This window comes from Equus quagga, chromosome 17 (genome assembly GCF_021613505.1).
Source record: "Equus quagga isolate Etosha38 chromosome 17, UCLA_HA_Equagga_1.0, whole genome shotgun sequence".
Lineage (NCBI taxonomy): Eukaryota > Metazoa > Chordata > Mammalia > Perissodactyla > Equidae > Equus > Equus quagga.
Window position 1 is genome coordinate 54,819,581 of NC_060283.1, and position 27,691 is coordinate 54,847,271.

Sequence of the window (27,691 nt, forward strand, 5' to 3'; positions counted from 1 at the left end):
GGTGTAGTTTAAGATTACTTATTTGAGATTTTTCTTGTTTGTTGAGGTGGGCTTGTCTTGCTATGAATTTCCCTCTTAGAACCACTTTTGCTGCATCTCATAACAGTTGGAATGATGTATTTTCATTTGTCTCCAGGTATTTCTTTATTTCTCCTTTGATTTATTCATTGATCCAATGGTTGTTCAGTAGCATGTTGTTTAGTCTCCACATATTTGCGATCTCCCAACTTTTTTCTTGTATTCGATTTCTAATTTCATAGCATTGTGGTCAGAAAAGATGCTTGATATGATTTCAATTTTCTTAAATTTATTTAGGCTTGCCTTACTCCCCAACATATAGTCTATCTTTGAGAATGTTCCATGTGCACTTGATAAGAATGTATGTTCTGCTGTTTTTGGATAAAATGTTCTATATATATCTATTAAGTCCATCTGGTCTAGTTTTTCATTTAAGTCCACTATTTCCTTGTTGACTTTCTGTATGGATGATCTATCCATTGATGTGAGTGCAGTGTAGAGGTCACCTACTATTTTGTGTTGCTGTCAATTTCTCCCTTTAGGCCTGTTAATAGTTGCTTTACCTACATTGGTGCTCCTGCATTAGGTGCATATATATTCATATATGTTATGCCCTTTTGGTGGAGTGTTCCTTTTATCATTATATGGTGGCCTCTTTGTCTCTCACTGGCTTTTTTTTTTTTCTCGAAGTCTGCTTTGTCAGATGTAAGTATGGCAATCCTGCTTTCTTTTGTCTGTCATTTGTTTGGCCTATCATCTTCCATGCCTTCACTCTGAGCCTGTATTTGTCTTTAGAGCTAAGATGTGTTTCCTGGAGGGAGCATATTTTCAGGGTCTTGTTTTTTAATCCATCTAACCACTCTGTGTCTTTTGATTGGAGAATTCAGTGTATTTACATTTAGAGTGATTTTTGATATATGAGGGCTTAATATTGTCATTTTATCTCTTGCTTCCTATTGTTCTATATATCCCTCAATTCCTCTTCCTTTGTATTTCTGTTGAGTTTGGTAGTTCTCTGTGATGAATTTCTCAGTATTCTCTTTATTTATGATTTTTGTCTCTCCTCTCATTTTTTGTTTAGTCGTTACCATGAGAGTTTTATAAAAAATCTTGTAGATGAGATAGTCCATCTTCTGATAGCCTCTTATCTCTGTTAGCCTAAGCAGGTTCCATCCCTTACCTCTTCCCCATCTAAGTTATTGTTGTCACAAATTATTCTGTTTTGTATTGTGAGTTTAATTAAAATGAAATGTTTGTAGTTATTTTTGATGCTTTCCTTCCCTTTATCTTTTATGTTATAATTAGGTGTTTGCTAACCTATTCTGATAAAGAGCTACAATTTTCTGATTTTGTCTATCTCTTTGCTAAAGGCTTTGTAAACTCTTTGCCTTTTTGTTTGAGGCATGAGGACATTCTTGATCATTTCTTGTAAGGGAAGTCTAGTAGCAATGAGCTCCCTCAGCTTTTGTTCAGTTGGGAAAGTTTTCATTTCTCCAACATATCTGAAGGATAGTTTCACTGGATAGAGTATTCTTGGCTGAAAGATTTGTCTTTCAGTATTTTGAATATATCATTCCAATCTCTCCTAGCCTGTAAGGTTTCTGCTGAGAAATCCGGAAAAAGCCCGATAGAGGTTGCTTTGTAGGTTGTTCTCTTCTGCCCTGTTGCATTTAATATTTTTTCTTTGTCATTGACTTTTGCCAGTTTTACTATTAGATATGGCTTGGAGAAGGTCTTTTAGTGTTGATGTAATTAGGAGTTCTATTGGCTTCATATACTTATAAGTCCAGTTTCCTACCCAGGTTTGGGAAATTTTCAGCTATTATTTCTTTGGACAAGCTCTCTGCTCCTTTCTCCTTCCCTTCACCCTCTGGAATACCTGTAATCCTTATGTTGCATTTCCTAATTGAGTCAGATATTTTTTGAAGAATTTCTTCATTTTTTTTTTAAGACTTAGGTTTCTCTCCTTCTGCACCTGAAGGATTTCTATATTTCTGTCCTCCAAATTACTAATTCTGTTCTCCATAATGTCAGCTCTGTTTTATAAGGTCTCTGGATTATTTTTTAAATCTCATTCATTGTCTTCGTAATCTCCAGAATTTCTGTTTGGCTTTATTTTAGAGTTTCAATCTCTTTTGTGAAGAATTCCTTTTGATCATTAATTTTATTCCTGAGTTCATTGAACTATCTTTCTGAGTTTTCTTGTAACTCATTGAGTTTCCTTATGACAACTCTTTTGAATTCTCTGTCATTTAGATGGTAAATTTCTATGACTTCAGGATTGGTTTCTGGAGAATTTTCATTTTCCTTCTGCTGTGGAGTATTAAGTTAGTTCATGGTGTTTGATGAAATGATCCTTTGCCAGCATGTAGTGGTAGTATAAGGTCACAGATTCAATCTGCCACCACTGGGGAGGAGCAGGAGCTGTGTTATCTGAACCTGTTGCATCTGCTGGAAGTTGTGCCAGTAGGGCTCATCTGCATTTGCCTGCTGGCCACAGCTACTTGGCAGGGCACACATGCATGCACAGGTACTCTAGTGGAGATCCACTGCCTTGGCCAGGGACCGGCTAAGCTGGTGTGCCAGGCAGCAGGGGGATGCTTTTTTCATTCATGTATGGGCTCATTCTGTTCTCACAGGCATTTCACCTGGGCTGTGGTTGTTGGTGGGGGCACCCATGCAGTGGTGGAGCCTGGCCACTCAGTGTGGAGTGTTCCCACAGGCTGGACTTCAACTCCGAAAATGAAAGTGTTCACACACAGACCTGCCTGCTCCCCTGCCTCCTCTTCCAGTTGCATGTCAGCTGCTGCATGAGGACCCACAACCAAGATCACAGTCACTGGGGAGGGGGAGCAGATCAGCTCACCTCCTTCCACTGCTTCCTAGGGATCAAGTATCCCCAACTTCAGATGTATGGCTATCTAGATCCCTGAAATGTCCTATTGTGCTTTGCAGGGAGTCCCCCGTTGGTTAACGATGCTGTTTGGTTGTAACTTAGAGAGGAGTGACCAAGGGAACAGCTCACTCCACCGTGATGCTGATGTCACCATTCGACAGAGGGCATTTATGAACCATAAATCTCAAAAACCACCACAAATGACCAGTCCAGGCTGCAAAAATCCACAAAAAAAGTCTTCATTTATTAAAAAATATTATGAAAATAAATCATAAAATGAGAATACTAACAATTTGCTCTATAAAACCCCTCTTCCACTACCCACCCAACCAACAGTGAAGAAGAAGAAAAATATAACATAACACCCTAAACTAAATTAATTATCCTCTAACAAGAATTTTGAGATGTGTGGAAAAATCTCAGAAATCTTGAACCATAAATTCAAAAACTAAAAAGAGAAAAGAAATGCAAAATAATATAAAAAATGAAAACTAAATTATAAGGTGCCCAATGAAGAATAGATTTAAATGAAAACATAATAAGGTTCATTAAAAAAAAATAGGAAAACAACGAAGAAATTTAAAATGAGATAAAGAATTAAACAAAGAGTGTTGAAACAAAGTGGTTAAAATGGAAGATAGGCAAAGGAGATCAAATTCACTATAGTTAGAGTCCTTGAAGAAGATAATTAAAAGAATGGAAAAGAGTAATTTTTTCTTTTCTTCCTTTTTTTTTTTTTTTTGCTGAGGAAGATTTTCCCTGAGCTAACATCCATTGCTAATCTTCTGCTATTTTGTATCTGAGCTGCCATCGTAGCATGACCACTGACTGACAAGTGGTGTAGGTCCACACCTGGGAACCAAATCCAGGCTGCCAAAGCAGAGCCCACCAAGCTTAACCACTAGGCCACCAGGGCTGGCCCAGAAAATACTAAGTTTTAAAGGACAATCCAAGAAAATCTTCCAGAAATAAAAAGAGTCTTGAAGCTACATACTAAAAGGGCTCACTGAATAACAGGGAAAATTGATGAGTAATGATTAAAGTGATATTATGGTAAAAATACTAAATTGTACAAATAAAGAAGAAGACTCCATGAATTTCAGACAGTAAACAGATAGATAACAAGGACAAGACAATTAGTTGGTATCAGACTTCTAAGAAACCACATACAAAATAACACACCAGGAGAACAGAATTTTAAAACAATTCAAGGAAAGAAAATGTGTACCAAGGATTTTATAGTCAGCTAAGTTGTCATGCAAGGGTCAACGCTATTGAAAAACAGGTTTAAATGCTCATAGAATTCAACCAAGAGATGAATTGAGAAATTTCAGCAATTGGACTGATGGTGAGCATTTAACATATTTAACTATTGATTTTAAGACTAAAACAAAGATGAGGTTGAGGATGGGATAATAATGTTTTATCTGTTCTACATAATATGGGTTATATGTTCAAACAAAGTAGAAGCAACACAACTAAAAATGAGAGGAGAAGGAGAGGAAAGAGGGTAGTTATTATTAGATAGGCAATAGGTTGGAGTTAAACATATCTTATTCAAAACTGTAAACAACAAAGTAACATGTTTGAAAAAAAAGCAGAAAAATAAGGGAACTAAAAAAGATGTAAGTGGAAAGTTAGCCCATAGAACAAAAATACACTTTCCTAAAAAAAAAAAGAACAAAAATAAAAAAGCAAAATATCCACTTCATATAGCGAAATACAGCAAATATAACGTAATATATATAGTAACTATTACATAAAATAATATGACAGAGTTGCAATCAAACATTTCACACTTATCAATAAATGTGAATGAGTGGCTTAACTCATCTATTAAAAGGAAATGATTTTCAATTTGGTTGACAAAGCAAAATCTAAATATATAGTCTGTATATAAGACACACTTAAAATGATTCAGAAAGGCTATAAATATAGAGAGATGGGCAAAGACATATGAGACTTCTGGAAATAACAATAAAGCAAAGGCAATACTGATTTCAAACAAAATAAACTTCAAACCAAGACACAGTAAATGTAGCAAAAAACTATTATTTATAATACTAAAAGCATCAATTCACGATAAAGAAATAATAATTGTGACTATCTATGCACAAAAATAACACAGCAAATACCTTTGTAAGGTAAAGCTACAAGAGAGGCAAAGAGACATAGAAAGAAACATATTAACCATAGGAAATGTTACTACATCAGAATTAGGATGAGATAAATCAAGTGGACCCAAGGACAGGAGATAGAAGTCCTACAAAATTAAATCAATAAGGTAGAAATTATGTAGATATAGAAATCCACACCCTGGTAACAGTGATTATATCTTCTTAAGCAGTCTTGGAACAATCATAAAATTTGACCATATATTAAGTCACAAAAAACAAATTTCTTAATTATAAACATCACAGTTAAAGCTCAAATAACATAAAGACTAGAAATTACTAAAAAAAGATAAAAAGTTCATTTTGATCAGAAATAACAAAACAAAAAATCTTTTATTAAACAATTCTTGAGTGAATGTGGAAATACAAAATAAAATGAAAGAATATATTAAAAAAGAATGAAAATGAAAATCTTAACGCACATATATATAGATACATATGTGTATATCAGAATATGTATGTATCAGAATCTGTGGGACACAAAGCAGTGATGGAAGGAAATTATATAGCGTTAGACACTTTATCAACTAAAATAGAAGAATATGATTAAGTGAATTAAATTCTCAACTTGAAAATCTAGAAATATAAAAAAGAAAACACAAGGAAGGAAATAACGTAGATGTAAGTAGAATTTAATGTAATTCTGACTTTTAGATTGCTAATGTTTCACAGACTCAAAAAAAAAAAAAGAAAAGAAAAGAAAACAAATGAAGAGGGGTGGAAAATCCTAAAATTGAACACAAATAGAAACAAATGATCCAACGTATTTCAAATAAATAGCGTTTGAATATATAACGCTAAGAGAGACGAGGGGGGATCTTACCCAAATAACTGTTGCACACAGTAGTAGTTGGACTCCGTTTTCAGGCTAAAGACAAAAAGAGCTCTAAACAAATATTGAATTAGTAGGCTTCCTGTTAGAGGGCTGGGTTAGTAATACTAAAACTACTTTCTGTACATTGTAAGACTGAACATATAAGTAAATATTATATTGCAGATAAGGAGATCTATGTTTGCCATTGGGAGAGAGGAGAAATTTAAAGGGAGAAAACAGAATGAATTCCGTGACTGGATTGGAATTAGAGATATCAGTGTGAATCCATATTTTTTTTATATAGTTAGCTATAGGGGTGTGTGTGTGTGTGTGTGTGTGTGAGAGAATACATTCATCTTTATATCTATTTCTAGTTCTGTTTACTGAGAAAGACTAAAAGCAATGACTCCTCTGCAGTGATGAGAACACGTAGAATCCAGATCTTGATGTCTAATAACATTCTCCACTAAAAGGAGCCAGGGCTTCTTGGAGAAATGGCTGATTCCAAGATTAACGTAAGGAAAGTACTTGATGAACCTGAAACGTCTTGTGCCAGAAGTGAGGGTAGTGCTCAAAGAATTATGGGCACATATCAAAAGGATACTGTGGCCACCCTGAAGGAGCTTTCATTAGCCAAGAATGGAAGAATTAGAGAATTAAAATAATGACATAAAGGATTATAACTTACTGAATAAAATAGAAATGCATTAATCCATTTTGATATAAATAAAAAATGAAGGAGAAGGGAAAGTTCTTTCTTCCAGTAGAAAACCAACTAATAAATGAAGAAGAAATGATAGAAAATCATCATCAACAATATCATAATAATAATCAATGAAAGTGAGAATCATCCATGGAAGCTAAAATGAGTAGGTGAAGTTTTTAGAAAACACAGGATATTACATAGCCTCAAAGTAACAAGATATTTATTGTTTACATAGTGAAATATTCAGTTCTACGGTGGAAAGATTTAGCAGAGTCTACTATAACCAAGTGATCAAAGTCAACATCCCCAGGAAAAAGACAGTTCAACACCGTGTGCCTCCTGATAAAGTTCCCTGAAAAGATCACTTCTGATGTATTCCTGTTGAAGTTTCATAACTGAATCTAATCAAGAGGAAATATGGGACAAACCCAAATTGAGGGATAGTCTATAAATAACTAGGCTGTACTCTTCCAAAATGTCAATATCATGAAACACAAAGAAAGACTGAGGTACTATTCCAGATTCAAAGGAACTAAAGAGACGATTGACTGCAACACATGATCCTGGGTTTTCTTTTGTTAAAAAGGGCATTATTGGGGCAGTTGAACAAGTTTGAATAGGGTCTGTAGGTTAGATAATTGTATCAATGCCAAGTTACTGATTTGGGTAGATTTCCTGTGGTTAAGAGAACATCCTTGTTTTTAGATGCTACACAATGAATTTACAGGTAAAGGGAAATCATGCCTGCTATTTACTCTAAAATGTTTTGGAAAAACATATATGTATGCGTATATTCAGAAAGAGAAAAAAGGATAAAGCAAATACAGTAAAATTTTAACCCTTGGGGAAACTGGGTGAAGCGTGTATTGTATTATCCTTGTAACTTTTCAGTAAGACCAAACCTTTGTCTAAACAAATGAATGACTGAATGAATAAATGTATGATTGAATAAATAAAGCCTTTTTCATCATTTTTTCATCACCTCTACTGCTACCATCTTGTTCCAAGCCCACTAAAGTCTTCTGCCTGGATTGTTGTCTCCCCGCCCCCTTTTGGTCCCTTCTCAACGGGACAGCCAGGGTAATCTTTGAAAAAATAAATCAGATTGCGCCCTCCCTCTGCATCTAAGTCTATCGAGGACCCAGTGTGCTTTACACACTGTACTGAAATAACTTGTTTACATATCCTTTTCAACCACTACACTGTAAATTCCTCTAGGAAAGAACTGCACTTTATTTATTCTCGCCTCATTTCCCCTTGTCCACACCTACACGCCTGTCGGAGTACTGACACTCCATAAACGTTTGTTTTGTGAAATTAATCTATTTATCTCCAATCATGGGGAAAACACATGATCCTGTATTTGCTGCAATTTTTACCTGTTTTTCAAGTTAATTAGTTGTTACATAATATTACCTTAATTTGGTTCATGCTGCTTTGATCAGAAACATTTTCCTTCTCCTGTCATTGCAGGAAAATGAATCAGGGCCTCTAACTTTAGAGAACCACTTTGTGTCTTTCTCTGCTTCCCAATTTATCTGAAAATCTTTTCATGGCACAGGAATGTGCTCTCCATTAACAGTTTCTCAGATCTTTAAACAAGGAGTGTCTTTCTGATTCTTCATATAAAGGAAATAAGGCGTCCTGCATTATGGGTATTTCTGTTCCTGAGGCTTAGATTATGCCAGGAGAGGTAAAGAGAACGACCATTGAATATTTACTCATCCACAGTCCTTATATCTCATCTTTCCCAAACCAGAAACCCTCCAATGTACATTAATATCAAAAATTAATATACAATTAGGGTTTTAAAAAAATTTTGTCTTTTCTAAATTCTTCATTTTCTTATAATTTCGGCATCTGATTTTTACCAAGGGCTTACAACATGTATTCCCCAGAATTCAGTCCAACTATGAATGCAGTTGTGCCTTCCAGATGACTGAGGCACTTTAAATTCTCCCAAGCCTTACTCTAGATGCTAGAAGCACATAGTCCTCCGGCAGTCTCCCCTTTTCCTCTAAACTGGCCCAGGCTCCAAGCAGCTGTATTCTCGCTTCTCTATTACTGATGCAAGTGATCATTATATCTCCTCAGTATGCCTACACATTTTCAGCTCCTGACTATTCATTCCGCATTCCATGGCTGTGTTCACTTTTAACTATTGACAAAAAAGATTAATGATGGATGGAGCACAAGATTCACCTTTTGTAAGATATCTGCTAACACGAGCACTGCATTTGGTAGGGGAACATAAAGATCTCTACTAGCTCTTTCAGATCCTTTGTTTCTGTCATACTGGACAAAGTGAGACCCACAGGGGCAAAGAGGGGTTGAGTAAAGCCAATAGGGCCACTCTTCACTTTTGCTTAATTCCTGGGGAACATCCTAGACCTTTGCTTTGTCAACCAGATATAAGCAACTTGATTCAAAGTTCTCTGCCTGGCTTGGTGTGGGTGTCCCCAAACACACCCCGAAACAAATAATTTAAAGGTCTTGTATTTGGGAGGTGAACGCAGGAAGCACATACGTGGGATCTTGAGGGTATCATTCAAAGCAAAAGAAGTCAAGTAGAGAAAGACAAATACCATATGATTTCACTCATATCTGGAAGATAAACAAACAAACAAACACATAGATATGGAGGATAGATTGGTGGTTACCAGAGGGAAAGGGGTGTGGGAGGGGGGCAAGTATGGGTGAACGTTTGTATGACAGATGGAAACTAGACTATTGGTGGTGAACTCGATGTAATCTATATAGAAGTCAAAAAATAATGATGTGTACTTGAAATTTATACAATGTTATAAATCAATGTTACCTCAAAAATAAATAAATAATAAATTTTGAAAAGCAAAGAAGAGAGAAAGCCAGTAAAGGGCATGATGTGGGCACATTATGAGCAGCTAGGATGAGGACCCACTGAGGACCCTAAGAGGAACCATAAAAAACACGCTTCACAATTGTCTCCATGGGGGACAGAGATGCTATTTATCCACTGATTTCCATCTGTCCCCAGCGGCATGAACTTCCTCACACTTGAGCCTAGTAAACTGTGGCATTTAAGAAAAGCTCTAAGGGAAGAAAGCTCAGAGAGATGCAGATGTGAGCCCTTGTGGTGAGAAGTTGATAATGGCCAGGACCTGTCCAAGCACAGATGCAGGTGAATTCGAGGTTATAAGGCAAGTCACCAACAGCATCAGCTACAGTCTCCTAGCCATATTTTGGAGGCTGACTCAGTATAAATACTTCACCTCTGAACGCAGGGTTTTTCAGCGAACACTTGCAGAACCAAATTCATTTGACTGTTATAAGTCATTGCTAGAAATCTTTGCATTTTTAGTACTGATTTCAGATGGACCTCAAATTCATAACTGTGGCATTAAAAATCAGCACTTCTTTATATAATACATACAAAAGAATACACACATTGACAATGGTTATCTGCAAGGTCAATATATAATGCCAAAATAATAAATAAAAATAAGTGTGTTAAAATTGTATGTGTTTTTCTTTTATTTTTCTTTTCCAAGTGACTGAATACGTTCATGCGCTACCTAATAACATTTCAGTCAACAACAGACTGCGTATACCACGGTGGTCCCATAAGATTAGTACCATAGAGCCTAGGTGTGCCGTAGGCTGTACCATTTAGGTTTCTCTCAGTACACTCTGATGTTTTCATGACGATGACATCGCCTGACTCTGTATTTCTTAGAAGGTCTCCCCATTGTTAAAGCGACACGTGACTGTAATCTGTTTTCTCTTTGAAGGTTGCACTATTAGGGAAAAGCCCACAGTTAAGTTTCAGTGAGTCTTGTTTGTGGGGCAATTACACATTTTCCAAGCCTCTGTTCATTTTCTGTTGCCCTCATTCTTTTCCTTTTCATGCATGTGTGTGTGTGTGTGTGTGTGTGTGTGTGTGTGTGTGTGTCTGTTTTCTTTAAACCCATCCTCCTCTCGGCTCTCCTTCTAGTCCAAGCCACTGGCATCTTTTGCATGGACAGATCACTATAGCCACGCTTGATTATCCTGTTTCCACCATTGCTTCCCCCTCTCTCTGACCTTTAGACTGACAAAAGGTAAAGTCATTCCTTTGCCCAAAATTCTCCAATATTTCCCAACATCACCTTGAGTAAAGGCCAAAGTCACCAAAATGACCTATAAGACTGTGGAACCTGCCCTCACTTTTCCTAACCACCAACACCTCTCTGGCCTCATTTTACATTTTCCAACTGCTCTTGCCCTCACTCATCGACTCCAGTTACTCCTTGTTTGTTCCTCAAACACGTACCGGTATGCTCCTACTCCAGAGTTTATGTACTTGTGTTTTTTTCCCTCCGGAACACTCTACCCCTAGATATCTACAGGGCTCTCCCCCAAACCTTCTTTAGGCCTTTGTTCAAACTGTGTCTTTTTACACAATTGCAATACCCCTCTTTCCCTCCAGCCAAACACTTCTTACTTCTGTGATTATGTTTTTCTATAACATGTATCATTCAACATAGTAGTTATTCTTCTTATTTTCTAATCTGCTCTTCTCCCCAAAGATGGGGATTTTTGTATGTTTTATTTTTACTTTTTTAAATTATAGTATCCACAGAACTTAGAATAGTGCCTGCTTTGTATTAGACATTCAATACTTAACATGTCGATTGACTGGATTAAGTCAGTAGTAGAGATTTGTTTGTGTATATATATGTACATACACACTTTAAAAAAAATAACAAAAATTCTTTTCACGGATAATTTAGAAATAGTGAAGCTATTCAGGATCCCAGATTAACTGATTTCAATTCCACTGTATCAGAGATATAGAGGATTCTTACTTAAGAATATTAAATAAAACATTATTTTACTTAATTAACATTAAAATTTTGAAAAATGCACATTAAAATTAAAATCTTGGTTGAGGCACTTGATATGAAATTGTAACTGGGTATCAGGATATATACAGTATCCACAAAGATGTAGGAAGAGACTAACGCATGCAAACACATTAAAAAATACTGATGGACAACCTAATTCTTAATTTTCTTGAGCTGAGAATCCTATTCAGGCTTTAGCACGTCAGGCTATGGCTTTACTTCATAGAAAGTGATTGAGTGTGAAAAGGCAGAGAAGGTATTTCCTACATGTCCCACCACCTGCCCACTGACCCTGAGCCCTGTGGCCTCTGTGAACTAAGACTCTGACAGCAGTGTGGTTGAAATCCCACGAGCTGAGGCAAGATACACAATACACTCCTTAGCATTCTGTCTGTGTTCCTTACAAACTGCCCACCACTTTCCATCAGATACTGCAAACCCCAGAGAATAACTACAGAAAATATGGGGAAGACACGACTGGTTCAGTGCAATCTGAAAACTGAAGTAGAGTGATTTAGGTACAATAGCATGCACTAACTTCCTCCCATCTCACACTATCATCTAACCACCGACGGATGCCACAAATCCCAGAGTACAGCTGGGAAGAAAGAAGGAAAACCGGAGGATGATATTAAAACAAATATATGTATTTACATATTATAATAAGTTAACTAAAAGAATACACTTAATCACGAATTGTACCATTAGAAGAATCACAATAAATTCTAAGAAGCACTAATTTCCCAAGACAAAGAAAGAAAATATTAAATAAGTGAAATTTAGCCCCCAAATTTAACTACTTTGCATTTAAAATAAAGAAACCAGTTAATGTAACTAAATTTTAAAAAATTTTCCAATTTCTATGTCAAATAATTTAAATGTCAATTAAAGATTACACAGAAATTAATGTCAATGGTAGCCTGCATATCAAACATATGCTTAATAAATATATAAAACATTTCAACAGCCTTAATAATTATATATTAAAATATTGACAAGACAATTTTAACCTATTTCAATTGCCAAAACCAAAGTGACGAGTGTGTGGGAAATTGGGTACACTCGTGGATTGCCAGAGGGAGTACATTAGTAGGTATGTTCAATGTCTTACTGAGCCTTTGTCCATAATATTTAAATGCTTTTTTAGAATGTAGATTACACCACCTCTAACTGTATCTCAGTGAACTGCATTGATAAGTGTGACAAAAGGCACCTGTAAGGATTTCTGCCCTGTCGTTGGGAGTATCAAATATTTAAGAAATAATCCAAATATCCATTAGTAAGAGATTGTCCAAACCAGCAGTGATGCATCTATACAATGATACATTGATAATGAAAATATATATATAATAATATATAAAATATTCAAGATATATTACTGAATGAAAAATTAGCTTATGTAAAATACTAGGTATAGCACAATGTTACAATTATAAATACAGGAATTTTAATAAAAATATCTATAGTGTATAAAAATCTGAAAGGTTATAGTATTAGAATTTTATTATTAGTTATCTTTAGGGTAGATCTTCCAGTATTTTCTTGAAAAGTCCACTTTTTTTACATTTAACAATATTTTGCTTGTGTAATAAGGAAATAAAAAAAGATTAAAAAGCAAAAATTGATTGAACAATGGCATAAAGATTCTTTGAAGAAGATGGAACTTTTTTTTTTTTTTAAAGATTTTATTTTTTCCTTTTTCTCCCCAAAGCCCCCCCCCCCGGTACATAGTTGTATATTCTTCGTTGTGGGTCCTTCTAGTTGTGGCATGTAGGACGCCACCTCAGCGTGGTTTGATGAGCAGTGTCATGTCCGCGCCCAGGATTCGAACCAACGAAACACTGGGCCGCCTGCAGCGGAGCGCGCGAACTTAACCACTCGGCCACGGGGCCAGCCCCGAAGAAGATGGAACTTTAACCAGCTATCCAAAGTCCAAAGATACACAGCATTTAGGCAGACGGGGATCTGAGACTCGGCGACAAGAGACCAAAATGGGGAAAAGCTGAATACCTACGATGTACCATCACTTTACCTATCACATCTACGTAACGCTTACTGTTTTGTGCTATTTATAATTACTATTATATTACAGTAATTACTATAAATATTATTAATACTTTATATATAGTTTATATAGCTTATAGTATAATGTAATACCCTATAAATAAATAATTACTATTATTTACCTATATTAGGAATTGAACAAACAAAGGCTTAGAAAAGTAAACCAAGTTGCCCAAGATCAGCCAACCGCTTGGTGGCAGAGTCAGGAAGCAGGCTGACTCTCCAACCTCCATTCTACATAGTTATTTTACAGCCTCTAATTTTTGTTGGTTCTTAAGGAAAAATTAGAATAGTGTTAGAATGACATTTCAACGAGAAAAGATGATTTGATATGCTTATATTTTTAAAAGTCTTAGTTTAACACTGCAATTCAGTGATTCACAAGAGGGATCTATGTTTGAACTTCGCAACTATCAGAGCTGCAAATGATGCCTCGCAAAGATACAAGCTTCCCTTTGAAATCAAGAGTTTGTTGCACACTACACAGTTAGGACCAGTTTCATGGCTCTATATCCTATTTCACTGAGTTATCAATCTTTCTTCCGTTTTATAATGTTTTATTTTACAGTAACTTTAAATTCTACTTTAATACCTAGGAACCTAGTTTTCCTTATCAATGTTTTTTTTTTCAATTTTATTAATTGTTCTTTCAGATAGAAAGGTTAGAATCACTGCCAGTTTTCAAAAACACCCAAAGCAAAAACAATATCAGGATCTTCCTTGGAATTGCATTAAGCATGTACATTACTTTATATAGAAGTTAAGTGATATGTTTGTCTCTTTTAATCATAGATCTTGCCATGCCGTTACACGTGTGTCCATATTTATTTACAACTCTCGTTGTCATTATTATGGCTTTATTATTATATATTATACAAAATATTTATTTACATAGTATATTTTTTGCTGATGTTAATTTGCATTTTTAACTTTTACATTCCCAGCAGAGAGGAAAGCTACTGATTTTTTCATTTAATTTTACTGGACTACCTTTGTGACAATTAGTTCTAAAACTCTGAGTTGGTACTTAGTCCTTCAGGATTCTCCACATAGATTATTGGACATAATTATCTTTTCATCTCTTTCTCTCTCTACACATACACACATTTATATGTAGTTATACATTATTGAAATAGTATAAATTATAAGATGATAAATAATACTGAGGTAAAGACAAGGCAGGTAGAAGTATGGTTTGTAATTCTTTTCCAAAGAAATACGTTTTGCGTCAACAAATTTTACTTTCTCCTCCCCCATTAAATTAAGCTTTAATCTTTATTATTTTCTATTTGTTCCTATTTTAGTTAATTTCATTGTATTGTGAAGTAATTGTTTATTTTTAGGCTTTCTTGGGCACTAATGAAAGCATTTAAGACTATGACTTTTCTTCTAAGTACATTTGTGATTGGAGCTCATAAATTTTATTATGAACTCCTCGTTTTTGTTTTAAGAATTTGTTACTCTTTGACCCGTGAGTGATTTAGGATGAAAATACATACATACACATAATTAAGTATTAAGTGTTTTTCTTTGGCTCATAAATCTTTATTAATAATGTTGTATATGGGTCCCTGTTTGTGGTTGATTTATGCTTTCTTATTGCATTCGCTCAGCATCTGATAGATCAGCCTTAATCATTTAGTACCATTTGAGTTTTGATGTGTGTATCCTTCAGGGTTCATGAATGTAAGCAACAGAAACTTGCTTTGCTAACCATCACTCCCTTAAAAAAAAATAGTGAGAAATTTTAGAAGGTTTGGAAAAAGTCCAAGAACAAAGGGAAATTAAGTCAAGGTAAACGTTCCTATCAGGAACAGTCTGGTGAGAACACTGCCTTTGGTAAATGTGGACTCAGTAATACTATAACCACAAAAAATTTCCTACTTGGTCTTCTGTCTTTGCATTACTCCCCCTAAATTCAAAGTTCTAGGTGGGCATGCCTGTCTGCTAACTTCCCGGAAACCACAAAAACAAACAAAATAGAACAACAACAAAAAATCCTAGAACTTTTCAGCCCTACTTCCCATCGAGTTTCATACATTGTTGGTTTTCCCCTCAAGGGAGAATATTTCTTGGATGTTGGATAGTCAAACAACTGAACAACCGAAATGACCATTTCAGTATATCTTTTACAGAAACTTATAATTTTATTATGTTAACTAAATTTGAGATTCTTTGCTTTCAAACGTAGAAGAAACAACTGTCACAAACCGATGTGTCTGATTTTCTTCAGTTTGCTGAAAATCCAGGTAATCTGTTATGCAGTGAGGAAAGGAGTGTACACAAGGCAGCTTGTCTTTCTTTTCCAGTATTTTCTTTATTAAAATAGAGGCTTGAGTATAATAAATGATCAAAGAAATGAGTATATGGAGCGTTCATGAGTATCCAATTAGAAACGTACTTTAATTGTCAATAGTTTTCAGGTGCTGCAGATCTACTTAACATAACAAGAGGTGCCGTTTTACCTTACACTGATCAGAACTGCAGTTGGATGCCAGAAACACTTGCCAAAAATGCTGCATTTAATTTCTAGTTTCATCAAAGATACCTAAACATTATAATTAACATGGAGTGCTACAATGAATTCAAAGTTAAGACTGTCTTGAAGTACAGCCAAACCATCACCACTGAAGTTTTAATGGGTTGAATATATAAAAGAATAAATAACAAGTGACAAGATTATTCCTAAGTAATTTCTATATGTTGAACTGAATTTAGGGGACTACAAGCAAGATAGGTCAAACAAACACTCTACGGACAGTGGAATTACAAATTGCTGCAATGAATTACAGTCACTGAGTTCTTGAAAGTGACAGTAACAGACACAACTCTGGGTGAAGCAATCTGCATTAGAATTGTTCAATTTCATCAAGCATCATTTAACGCATCAACCAAAAAGACAGAACTACAAATCATGAGAAGACTTACCACTAGCTTTCTCAGCTACCAGTAAAGGGAAAAATAACTGTTTGTTATTTCCAAATATATACTCTCAGTGCTAACACTGTGATTTAATTATTATTTCCACTTACAAAGAGAATGCTGAACTTTAAAGTTATTGACAGAACCTGGATTCAGACTCCATTCCATCTGACTTCAAAGTCTCTATTTTCTCTACATTATATTTAAGGAAAAAAAGGGCTGGAGGCAAAGGACTGGGGTTTCCTCTTGGTAAAACACATTCTGTGATTAAAGTAGCATCGATATTTCTACATGATAATCCTATATCTTATTCAATTCAAATAGGCCCCAAAATTTACTTTTGCCAAGAGACATTTATGTTCTGTCACATTTAAAAAGGTGATGTCTATGCCTCTCCTTTGGTTTTAACTTCCCACCAATCATCTATCCATATAATTTCACTGGCAATCTGAATAAAAGTAAGGAACAGTCATTTATATTATTCAAAAGACAGAATGAAAAATCGTTTCTGTTTAACTTTGGAATGTATTATATGATTCTTGCAAAGATATTAAACTAAATAATTATGTTTTGCCATAAACGCTTAACCCTTCTCTAAGAACATATATTATGATAAAGGGGGCAAGGTGGCGAAATGGAATTAGACTCAGAGGGTTTTCATTTCATTTGGAAGAGTATCAAACTCAGTGTCATAGAGAAAGGCATACAAATACCGTTTGACGATCAGGTGTTATTTAATGTCATGTTGATAGAGCATGTGGTGGTACAGGGACCTGGGCTTTGATGGTAGAAGGAACAGGGCTGCCATCTCAAGACCACCACTTATAATTGTAGTCCTTTAAAAAAGTGATTTAACATCTCTGATCTTCAGTTTCTTTGTCTTTAATATGAAGAAAATATTCTCTAACTTGCAATATTGTTTGTGATGATTAAATATATTCTTGTGTCTAAAGGGCTGACAGAATAAATACTAGCTATTTTCATTACAGCTATTATTAAAAAACATAAGGGGAACTGAATTGTCTATATCTGTTGTATCTAAATTTCATACCCTCCCAGATGATCATTTCTCTCTTAATAATATAAATACTCTCAAATTGATACAAAGAACCCATTTTGGCAATAGAATAAAAATTGGGCAAGCACATGGGAAAATTTTTTGAGAAGATTTAGCCCATGTTATTTTTATTCAAAGGATGGGTTTTTGATAGCTGGTAGTTTTCTTTTGGATTGTTCTCTCCAATCCTAGAACTGAATCCAATGCATACAATTCAACATAAAAGGCAGTGTAAAGGGGTGTCTTAACCAGGACAAGAGTGAAGTGTTATCAAGAATATTCAAGTTATCGTAAACAACTGGTTAGTGATTTTGCTTATTCTTATGCTCTCTGACATCAAAAGTTTCCATCTTTATTGGATTAAATTTAAATAAACTGCATTAAGCATGAAGGAATTACTTCTCTTACAGAATCGGGATAATCTCATAAAACTAATCTATCTGTGTGTTTCAGTTAGAAACACATAGTAATTAATAATCATTGTTTCCATTATTGAATTATGACATTTTTTCAAAGCCTAATACCCAGTAAAAAAAATAGTCTTCCTACTGTTGGCCATTGTAATGCTACTTATATTAATGGCAATGGATAAGAGAAAAAGAGTAATGGTATTTGTGATATATGCAAAGATTTTATGTGGCATAAATGAGATATATAAAGAAATTCAGCATTTTATGAGTTAATCTTTTGAAACCTCATAACATATTAAATTGATTACCATTTACCATATGATCATTTTATTATGTATTAAAATGCTTATTTTTAACTTTTAGAAAACAGCGGATTTTTCAGATAAAATGTTTTTCTACACAAAAAGCAAAATAGCTGACTTATGGTCTCTCCCTCCCTTCTTTCCTGCCATTGTCAACATCCATTGAGCAAACACTATGCCAATCATTGCGAAAGTAGAGAAGAAAGCTCAGAGTTTCATGATAGAGAAATATTAGTAGGCAAACAAGTATATGATATGACGGCTGCCATAAGGATATCTAAAACGTATTCAGTTCATGTGTGTATCAGGAAACCTTTAAGCACGTCATATGAGTAACCATTTAATCCCCATTTTCACCCTTATGTGATAGCAGCTACTACTATCTACAGTTTACAAATGAGGAAACTGAGGCCCAAAGGTTTTAGACAATTATGGCCAAGGCCATATTGCTAATAAGCAGCAGAATTTGGGTTTGAATCCAGGCAGAATGGCTGCATGCTGTTGCTGTGCTATACTGTCTGACATATACAAGATAATATAGAATGTAAGCCGAATATTCTATAGAAACACAACTAAATTCATTTATTTCTCAAATATATCTGCTTGTACCACATTACTGAAGCCATTAGTTATTATATAAAAAGTCAGTAAATTGATAAGGTTTGTCTTTTTGTGGGAAAAAAAAAATGTCTCACTTCTCAAGTTCAACATTTTAAGCACTTTACCAAAAAATTGGCAAAGTTCTACGTGGCATAAATTTTCTTGGTTACCTCTTGGAACACCTAATCCAGAGGGGCAAACGTGGAGAGCTTTTTCGGGAAGGAGAAGTAAGTCTTTAAGAATAGGAGCAAACGCTCCATCTGAAGGGGGTAAAGGCACATTAGCTAGCAGAAATAGCAAAGGGAAAGGTTTTTCAAAAGAAGGATAATTGTATATATTGGCTAATTTCACATGGTTAGCGGATAGTGCCTTTAATAACTGATGGTAGCTGACATTTATTTAGTGAGGGAGCAGTAAGCTTTGCATAGGATCTGTGCAATATAAAGGTCTTTCAATCGAAGGCTCCAAAGCCAGGTGGATCACATTATATGGGGAAAAATTGAAGTGAGGTTTGCTTTGTGTATTGCAATGTATTATTTCAGTTTGAAGCACTTTGGATATTTGTAAGTTGCTTAATTTTATGCAAACCAGTCCTTTGATGGTTAGAATCTTCACCGTCTTTTGTAATGAATCAGAGAATAACCAGGAAAATGTGTCAGACCCCCATAGAACTTCACTGTTACATTTTAGCAAAACATCTTTTAAAAAGTTGACCTTAAAGATAAGTTATGCTTTTTTCCCCAAAATACAAGTATTCCTAATTTGTTGTCCTTTTATGTGATGACAAACATTTGTCAACCAAGTGCTATAGTAGACATTTTTGAAAATAATAATAGTTAATCATCTCATCAAAGTAAAGGTGACATTTTAGCAGTGAACAACAACAAATTTTTCGAAACAAACTTGCTGTATGGAACAGACTTTTCTACTTTGTTTTAGAGCATTTGGAAACTTCCAATTAGTTTACAAGACCAACTGACTCACTTCAGGATGAGAGAAATGCCTAGCAAAATTTTAACAAAAATATCTTTGCATAAGTGGTGGATGCATTTGAAAATCCAGTATCCAAATTGATAGCTACAGATCATGATGCACTTTTTCCCTTTAGAGTTTTGTATCTTCATGAGGGATAATTTGCAGCTCTGATAGTTGCTAAATTCCAGCATAGATCCGACTTGTGAATCACTGAATTACAGTGGTAAACCAAGACTTTTGAAAATATAAGCATATTGAATCATCTTTTCTCACTGAAACGTCGTTTTAACACTCTACTATTTTTTCAGTGAGAACTGGCAAAAATTAGAGGCCATACAATAACAATATGGAATTGAGATTGGACAGTCAGCCAGCTTCCTGGCTCTGCCACCAACCTGTGAGCTGATCTTGGGCAACTTCTTGTACTCTTCTCAGCCTTTGCTTTTTCAATTCCTAGCACACATAATAATAGCAATTCTAGTAAGTATTGCATAGATGTTCTAAGTAGGTATTCAATATATACGTATGTAACATATATAGGTATTCAATAAGTGTTAGTCATAAAATCACCTTGTGGAACAGTGAGCTTTGGCAGAAAAAGCCAAAGCTACAGTTATAGTGCATATACAGCAATTACCATAGTATTTAAAGATAATTTACCTTTGTGTCTATTCCCTAATAGACTGTGTTCATTGAGGGTAGGGACTCTGTTACAGTCAACAATCCAAAACCTGGGATGTTGCCTGGTACAAAGATCTGCAATTAGGTTTTAATAAGTTGAATGTGGCTGAGGAATAAAATCTAGAGAGAGAAGATGCAACCTTTTCCCTTGTTTCCACATTCTGGATTCTGAATAATGTCCGGCTCCTCTGAGAATTCAGCAGATCCCATCTGGGGAAGCCAAAAAGCCCGCGCGGGGTGCAGCATGAAATATGGAGTCGACAATGGGTTAGGTACCAGACAGGGTCCAAGGGTTTAACTTTTTTGGTGGGTTTTCGTTTCTTCACTTTATAGACACTCACAGTGATCATTTACTGGATCTTTCGGTTAAAGCTAAGCCAGAACAACACTGAGCGCTGGACGAGAGCCTGCAGTTAGTCTAGGGAGCAAGGCACAGCCAACAAAGGCAGTCCAGGCCGTGAACCTTCTGTGTCTGATTCATTGCAAGAGACAAATGTCAGCAACTCTGACCACTGCCAGCCCAGCTCTGAACAACTCACAGATGTATTACTCATCCTATTCTATGTTTTACTGTACGGTGAGCACATTCTTTAAAAAAAAATTCAAAACCCTTAATGTTTTCATTTGACTTGTGAATGACTAATATTCTCATTGCATTTATTTTAAATGGGCTTCCAAATCACTGATGTATATTGAGATTTTTCATGTCACTTTTTGAGAGAGCATTATAAGTTTTCATTAAATATACTATTTTATACATCATTTTCTGGCAATATTACAATCTTATTTTTCAATTTCAATAAAATAATTTTACTGTTTCACAACTTTGAGGAAAAATACTCTGCATGTAGACGTATAAAAACAGAGTGATTCCATGAGTTTCTGAACGGCGAGCTATTTAATAGCCTTGTTTGGTAATTAGAAAGATTTATATCCCTCTCGTCATCTCCCACAGAATTCAGAGCTGATCTGTCCAGCTGATTCAGAGACTGACTTAGAGGTCTCCACAGTCATTATCTTTGACAATAAGCTGTTATATCACGTTAGTGATTTAAGACTAGTATCTGTTTAGGAATGGGGGAAAGAGGTTTAAAACTAATTTATAGGAATATAATCCACTGGTCGTTTTCAAGTTTAGTCAAAAAATATTTTAGAGAATGTCTCAATACTAATTGGTCACACTGAGGTGACAAAATGTACTGTTCTTACTTTACTAAGAAGAGAAAGAAGTCATTCATCTTCTTTTAGTTCAGACTTTCCGTGTAACCTGACAGTTTATCCTTTATCAAGGAATTAACATAATCTAAAATTATAAAGAAGAAGATTACCGGCACGCTACACACACAGTTGACGTTACAAGTCAAATAACGTCATCCACATCAATATGTTGTGCAGTTTTCACTATTACATAGAGAAAACTATAGCCACCCTGGTAGCCTTTTCCATATCTCATAATATCAGCTACAAAAATACATTAATTTTTAATTCCTTCATGAACCATTGAGATATAAAAGAGACGGTAATTCCAAATTATACAAACAACATGTAACATGTACCCTTTTAAAGCTACATATATGATATGAATTTTTAAAAATCTGGTTATTTCAAGGTTTTTTGTTTTCTGTTTTAAATAAATGAGGTAGATCTGAAACAAAATCATTAGAACTGCCTAATGCAACGTAAATGAAATGATTCCGTGAATTCTAGAGTAGTTGTCATATATTATTTGTAGAATTTTATATCAATATTTTAGTTAACAACCTGCATTATCTAATTATTAACAACCTAAATTAAGTGAATTTCCTCTTATTTTACATGCTAAATCTACATTACATGGAAACCAATCTAAATACATATTTTTTACCATCTGGCTTAAAAATATTTTCAGAAGATAAACAAACATTAAATGAACTTTATTTCTAATCATTGATGCATTTGGCATTATTTGTGAATAGCATTTCATTCATACCAAAACTTTTTAGAGACTTCTTCTAGTATTAATGAATATAAAGCTAGCATGTATAGTAATAATAAAATTACAATAATAATATTAATAATATAAATTTTAATTTGCCATTAAGTCAATTAAAAATATATAATTACATTGATTACAGAAATACTTCTGGGATTCACAGCCTTTCTATGGGCATACATTTAATCCGTGTGCTATGCTGTCGTGGGCTGCAGGCCCTGTGCTGTGCTAACCCCTCCTCTCTTGTTCTCAGAGATGCTATGGGGAATGAGAAGAGCACACAAAGAGCTTGCAACATTAGGTAGGAAGGTCACCATCAACAAACCACTCCGTGCATTTATGGCACATGTATGAGAGGCGACATCTCTTAATAAGAGCAGTTTGACTTCCAAGCATTGGTGCTTCAGTTTTTCACATGACAGAAAGCAAACAAGAGACACACATTTCTGAGAACATTCAGTTACTGCACTTTGAGAGAAAGGGGGAAAAAACTGAAACGAAAAGAAAATGAACATAAAATTAGGTCACTGCTAAATTAATATTTTCTTTATGGGTTTTTCTTTACCACTTGCTTTTATATGCACTTCACATCTAAGTATTTCGGCTAAATGTGTTGAAAATCTTGCTTTTCCGTTGATGCTCCATTGGCAGGAGTGAACTCCGCTGCATCAGGGTCTAAGCTACTCTAAAACAAGGAGTTCGTGAGAGCTTTGCACCCAACAACAAATCATTCTGATTTCATTTTTAAGTTATGTCTGATACACTTTTCCCACAATGTCCCTTGATGTCTGCTTCCTCAGAAGTCTGTCTGAATCTCCGCAACATGAGAAGTTGATGTCTCAGACATTTGTTGCTCTACCGTTAGATTTTTTTCTATAATATGTGAACTTGAGGACTCCTTGCCCTCTATTCATCCTAAATAAATTTGCCTCTGAGGACCAAATAGGGCCTTCCACACTGAACTTGGGTCTCTGTTTACACCATTTGCATGTTCATCACCGTATTCCTTTACTGATGTCTATCACATGTTGTATATGGGAAGATAAATGGAAGAAATTACAAGTTGAATTTCTTTACTGACCCAAGAGCCAGAAACTATGGATATTTCTTCTTTCTTGTACAGTCTCCTAGAGTCCTTGTTTACTTCATTATCTTCATCAAAGCATAGCCTCCTCTTGGAAGCCATCCACACTGTTCCATGCAGCCAAGGCTTCTCCTTCTTGATTTTTCCTTGTACTTTGAACATTTGCCCATTTTAACACATACCTCATGCCATTAAAATAATCTCTTATTTCTCCTTCCTTTCCAAACTACATGGTCCTTAAGGAGAGGCTTTATGTGTTTCCCTTTCAAATTTCCTGTACCCGCAGAGTTTCCATCTCAATAAATAATTGTTGAATTAATGTTTAATAAAGTAATGACATTGTTCTTATAGTCCTTACGTTTAGAAGGCAGGTAGATTAGAGTACATAGACAGGATCTTGTAAACAGGAACTTAGCATGTTCTGTTTCCAACATGGCCTTATGCAATTACTTTACACATTGCACCCAGGACCTGAAGAGTGACTAGATTTATCAAAACCTGGAAAAAGGGTTGATGATTTGCTTACCGTTCTTGCATCCCATACAGACAAGGTCTTATCTGCAGAACCCGTGAGAAGAGTGTTCGAGTAAGGAAAAAATTCAATGCTGTTCACGGAATCTGTGTGTCCATACAACGTGCATCTGCATCTTTCACTGTACAGAGAGAAATTAAGAGTTAAAGTTTTAGGAGTTAGCACCTAAATGTTTCTTATGCTGTCTGCATAATGCTAACAAAGATAACTTAAGTATCTGAGGCATAAACAGCAAAAATGTACAAGAACAACATTTTAAAAGGAAAAATTCTGCAACCATCTTGTGTTTTAAGCACTTTATAGAATTAGTAGCATAACATTGACTAAATTACCTTCAATTTATAGTCAGTTGGCAAAGCCGTCTTGATACTATCTCATTTATTCCTTATCATGAAATGACTACATAAAAATTGCCCCCATCTAATAAAGGAACATACTGACAGATGAAAACATTTCACTAGGGTGTTAAGACCAGGCAAACTTTGTCATTCTGTTTCTCTTTTTTTCTCAGTGTTGGCTGAGTATTAGAATCACTTGAGATACTTTTAGCACCTAGCCTCAAGGCCAGACATTCTATTTCCGTTGGTCTGAGATGGAACCTGCCCATTAGTGGGAATTAACATCTCTTCTGGTGATTACAATTTGCCTTTAGGACAAGAATAGAAACCAGTGGTTCTCAGTGTTTTACCCAGGCCAGCAGCCTCAGCATCACTTGAGAACATGTCGAAATGCTAATTCTCAGGCCTCATCCTAAACCCACTGAATCTGAAACTCTGAGGTTGGAGCCCAACAATCTGTGTTTCAACCAGCTCTCTAGATGATTCTGATGCATGCTAACATTTAAGAACTACTGATCTAAACAATTATCAAGAACTGAGAAGGAAAGACAACTGACGTTTTGCCATTTTATGAAACAGCTGTTTCTTAATGAAACAGGGTAGACACACAGCAGTATCACTCCTCATTTGTACTGTTTGGTTGCTTTTAATTAACTTTATTTATAAACCTATTTTAAAAATAGAGAAAGAGTAGAAGCAGGATAACTGATAATGCTGAGAACAGAGGAGTGAATGTAAGTACACTTCTAATATGCTAACCAGTTAGTTAAGCTCTGATCGACTGGTTCTTCTCTGGCTTGAGCCATGCCATTTGCGACAGTATGGTGGAGTGGGAAAAATGCTGCAAGTGGAGCTGGGAGACTGGGTTCCAGTCCTAACTTTGACAGGAACTAGAGGGGAACCATAGACAAGTTATTTAATCTCGGTGGCAGTAGGCTCCCTTCTTGTGAGAAGGAAATTACTTAATTTGATGCACTGAGAGACAATGCAGCCCCGACATTCTGAGATTCTTTGACCGAGGCTGTAAATGTAAAAGGGAAGGGGAGACGTCGGACTGAACATCGCATCTAAGAACTGTCTGGAGCCAAGTTTGTTCCTCCTTACTTAAATTTCGGCATTTTTGAGAAGTCGAGATATTAAGATTTATGCGTATATGAATATGTATGTAACTCAGCGACACTCCCCTTAATTGAGCCTTTCCGTATCAAAGTATTATAGTAATTAATATCAGAAACAGGGAAATAAAATCAATAAATTCATTCATTAGGGCCACTTTGTATTAGTTTCTTTATCTCAATATTTCGGAGGCAGGCTAATAATATTTTGATCATTAAAGTTGATGATATGTCAATCTATATCATGGGTCAGCAAACCATGACCCATGGGCTGGCTGCTTATTTTTGCAAATAATATTTTATTGGAACATGTCAATTTGTTTACACTTGTCTACTTGTGCTTTCCCATTACAGTAGCAGAATTGCATAGTTATAAGAGAGACCACATGGTTCACAAGCCTAAAATATTTACTACCTGGCCCTTTAAGAAAATATATTTATAAGTATGCTTGGATTTTACTTAAGACATAATGTTTTTGAGATGGTCAATAACAAAAGATAAATTATTATATTTTATTTTTAAAGAATTACTGTTTTATTTAGAAGTTTTGCCTCCTATTCTCTAGTGATTTTCAAAATATAAAATTTCTTTAAAGGTTTATATTCCAAAGCCCACTATATTGAAATAATCATCTTTAACTATTAGAGTAATTGTTCCAGATATAGCTCTATGGAAAGAGACAGAGAGATTTTACATAAAAATGAGAATTATAATATAACTATATTAAAATATTAAATTATATAGGACTTAACCATAAAACAAAACAAGTAGAATTAAATCAAGTAAAGACTATTACTTGATTTAATAGTCAAGTAAATATTTTATTATTATTAGATACTATTCTCTAAAAGGTATCCTAACATTAAGAAAGATATTAAAATTGAGCATGTTTTTTAAAATTATATTTTCACTTATAGAAAGTATAATTAAATAAGGAAATGAATACATTGATAATTCCTCCCACTTTCCTTTTACTCGTCTTCTAATATTGTGAAATCATGTTGCTAATCCTACGATGTCAAAAATCATAACACATATTTGATTAGTAATCACAAATCCCATCGTTGCTTAGTGGATCCCCTGTCCTCCTAGGGTTCAGTCAATGAATATCTAATTAAGTTAATCCTCTGCATCCATACTTTTATACATTTTCTGATTATTCGGTACTTCAAGAGCAATTTCGACTGCTTATAATATCTTGGGTCGTTAGTTCTTCTCCTCAGATGTTTGAGGAGAAATGTTTCACCATCTTGGACCACAGGCAAAGTGTGAGGCCAGCCTAATCTCTCCTGCCTTCCCCACCCAACTTCTTCAGTGGGGGATTTGCTTTTTATGCTCAATAGCCTTTATCATTTCTTGGCAAACACTTAAGTTCAGAAATATCAGCACTGCATGATTTGATAGCTCTTTCCATCTATTATTCTTAGGCTTTTCTTATTCTAAGAGAGTTTCTTCCACTATATCTATATTTCTTTCTCTTTCATTTATTCCATTTGTTTTTTCTTTAGGAACACTGGCTATGTTTTATTTTGTCTTATTTGCTTCTACATTTGACATTTTCTCTGTAACCCTTATATCCTTACATTTTTTTTTCATTTTTCACACCTGTTCTTTACAATTCTCAACTGTGTTTATTTTATTTGTGTGTGTGTGTGTGTGTGTGTGTGGCAGGGGGACAGGGGAGGAGAAATCAACAGCTTTTATGTATGTTTTCTATTTAACTTATTTCCTAATCTTTCTGTGCTTGCTTTTCATCTTTATCTATTGTCTTACAAAATCATAATGGAATGCTTTAACTCTTTTGATGTTTCATTTTATTATCTAAAATCAATTTAAAACATAGCATTTCTCTAATTTCTTTGAAAATGTCGAGTTCTTTTTGCCTGAATTAGTGATGACTTTACTTAGGTAATTCCTACGCACTGTATGTTTTCAGTGGAATTTGGTTTATATTCACATATTCTTCAATTTTTGCAATTCTTCATAAATTCTGGGTTGGTTTCTTTTTATTATGACTTATCCTTGTATGGGGACAGCTACTTGCTAAAGATTATTGGCAGAAGGAGGCAGATTGGGCTTAAGTTATCTCTAACTTCTAATCAGACGTTGTCTTCCACAAAGACTTCTCCCCACGTGTGTTACTGACTTGATCTCTGAAGTTCGTC

The 27,691-nt window shown here is 35.0% G+C and overlaps 1 protein-coding gene across 1 annotated transcript in view; it reads right to left on the minus strand.

Annotated features, from left to right (window-relative positions):
• Positions 1-27,691, minus strand: part of SPAG16 (sperm associated antigen 16) — an 891,247-nt gene that overhangs the window by 328,615 nt on the left and 534,941 nt on the right. The window contains exon 13 of the mRNA XM_046644878.1: positions 24,067-24,193. Within this exon, the coding sequence (XP_046500834.1) occupies positions 24,067-24,193 (127 nt within the window). The remainder of the gene's footprint in view (positions 1-24,066; positions 24,194-27,691) is intronic.